The sequence below is a fragment of the Magnolia sinica genome, chromosome 10 (genome assembly GCF_029962835.1).
Source record: "Magnolia sinica isolate HGM2019 chromosome 10, MsV1, whole genome shotgun sequence".
NCBI lineage: Eukaryota > Viridiplantae > Streptophyta > Magnoliopsida > Magnoliales > Magnoliaceae > Magnolia > Magnolia sinica.
This window is the reverse complement of record NC_080582.1, coordinates 76,155,507-76,157,816: the sequence shown is the minus strand read 5'-3', so window position 1 is coordinate 76,157,816 and position 2,310 is coordinate 76,155,507. Positions and strand designations below refer to the sequence as shown.

The 2,310-nt window shown below is 38.1% G+C and overlaps 1 protein-coding gene across 1 annotated transcript; it reads right to left on the bottom strand.

Annotated features, from left to right (window-relative positions):
• Nucleotides 1-660: 660 nt before the first annotated feature.
• LOC131257544 (uncharacterized) lies at nt 661-1,425 on the bottom strand. Its single transcript, XM_058258341.1, has 2 exons — nt 1,208-1,425; nt 661-1,076 (listed from the first exon to the last, which is right to left on the bottom strand). The coding sequence occupies exons 1-2, from the start codon at nt 1,320-1,322 to the stop codon at nt 829-831; spliced, it is 363 nt and encodes a 120-aa protein (XP_058114324.1). The 5' UTR covers nt 1,323-1,425; the 3' UTR covers nt 661-828.
• Between the last annotated feature and the right edge of the window lie 885 nt (nt 1,426-2,310).

Below are 2,310 nucleotides of genomic sequence, written 5' to 3'. Positions count from 1 at the left end.
TCGTTTGGGCTGGTGGCCCTTCTAGATATAGAGGTAAAGGCAGGATTATCTTGTATCATTATACTCCTCCATCCGTAGGTGGAGTGGCTTCCATAGGGCGGTCCACTTGAGTTGCTCAATCGCCCAGCCTTTTGCGCGATGCTCATGACCATGTTGATAATTTTTTAGGTGTCAGGGACATTTAGAGTTTCATCTCTGATGAAACTTTCTTAGTTAGGGATAATAATGGTAACAATTATTCCGCATATTAGAGTTGGTGAACATTGTTCTGACTTATAGCTCTAAGATAACCAGCATAAATAAGCCAGCTTCAACACCACCTAGACTCTTAATCATAGACAGACTTGCACTGACCTCAACATAAAAGGATGAGCCTAGTCTGTCTATTTGTACGCATTTGCTTAATATATGTGTGTATATATATATATATATATATATATATATATATATATATATATAAAGAGCGACGAAAGATAAATATTAGAGTTATGGACCTGGGCTCTAATACCATGTAAATTTTATAGAATTTTTTTGGTACGGGTTTACCTCACCTTGACTCTTTATTTATGAAGAAATGAAATTATGGAAGGAACAATGTCGGGTCCACAGGCCCGCGGATGACATACATACATGGCACTATTAACAAGAGGCAACTTGACATCATTTTATAATATATGCACCTTTTAAATATTAAATATTATTAAGAAAATCTCTGAAAAGCTCATACTAGTTTTTGAGAAGCTTATCCAAGTTCTTGAATCTAGACTAATTAATCAGCTTACAAATTGAGAAATTCCCATGTTTTTAAACTATTATCATAACAAGTGGTCAGAAGAAGGGAAGAAGACCATACATCAATATCATGACAATAGTAGTTAACATGGCATCAGAGCTATCAAATGCTTGTAATTTTAGTACGGTAAATGCACCACTGTGCCTCTTGTGATCTTGTGGGTGTTTAAGAGCTCCTCCACCACCACCTCCCCTAACTCCTCCTGCTTCGCGCTTCTGCGATCTTCTGATGGGTAACTCTTCACCTAGCCCTCCGCCATTCAATCCAACAGTTGCATTTAAACCTGTAATCATATTGTTAAAATGTATAATATCCTCATCATTCGATGTGCAATTGTAGCACATACCTGTTACATAGAATTTTATAAGTGATACATTGCTCGAAGTTTCGCAAATCAAATGTGAATTTCTCTACCTTGTTGAAGGTGACGTCCATCGTCCTTCGGTGGACCGACATATTTGTGGGCGAAAATCAGGTGGGCCAGAAAGCATGAGATGAGAAAGAGAAATGGCAGCAAGCTTATCTTCATCTCTCAGTGTAGAAAGATTAGAGAAGGTTTTTAGTGATTGGAAATTATAAGAAGCTCTTCCACAGAAAGGAAGGAAAGAAGGTGACTGAAATTAAAGGTGGAGAAAAGGTATTGCACATGGTCCATTTTATAGCTACAATTATGAAGGAATGTCTGTAAGTTCCATTTACGCTTCTAAGGCTAATATTGTTTACTTTACAGCTACAATTCTTAAAGAATGTCTGAGTTCCATTTACACTACCTTTCAATTTTATTTATTTAAAGTTCCATTTACAATGCTAAAGCTACTTGCATGAATAACATCAGAATCTTAATTTCAGGCACATGTGTGTGATGGGAGCTGATTAGGTGCGGCCCCTACGGTGGGGCCCACCTTGATGTATGTATTGCATATCCATGCCATTTATCCGTTTTTTTTTCCAGATCTGTTAAGGGCATGAGGCCAAAAATGAAGAAGATTCAAATCTCAGGTGGACTATACTGTATGAAGCAGTTGCGATTGACCGTTAAAAACTTCTCAAGCTTCTTGTGGCCACAAAAGTTTTGGATTAATCTGATATTTGTTTTTCTCATTCATTCATCGTTTGTTGACATTATCAACAGGTTGGATGGAAAATAAACATTAAGGTAGGCTAATAATGGGACTTTCAATTACCACTGTTTTTTCAAGTGTGGTCCACCTGAGATTTGGATCTAGTATTTGGCATCATGCCTTAATGTAATCTGAAAAAATGGATAGACGGCATGGATATACAATACATACATCAAGGTGGCCCCAAGGATCCTTTCTCTTGCTCGGGTGGTAGACTCTCATGAGTTTCAACACCCGGTCAAGGGTTCAAGTATCCATAGGAGGTGAAATTCCACTAGCGTGAGTGTGTGGGGTGTGCGTGCGTGTGTTAGAAAAAAAAAAGAAGTTAAGGGCCGCACCTAATCTACTCCCTACGGTGCGTGGTTTAAAAACTCAAAAACTTGAGACATGACTCGG

Coding starts and splice junctions, on each gene's coding strand:
- LOC131257544 (XM_058258341.1), bottom strand. CDS start 1,322: ATGAAGATAAGCTTGCTGCCATTTCTCTTTCTCATCTCATGCTTTCTG. Junction 1,077..1,207: donor TGGACGTCACCTTCAACAAG/GTAGAGAAATTC, acceptor ATATGATTACAG/GTTTAAATGCAACTGTTGGA.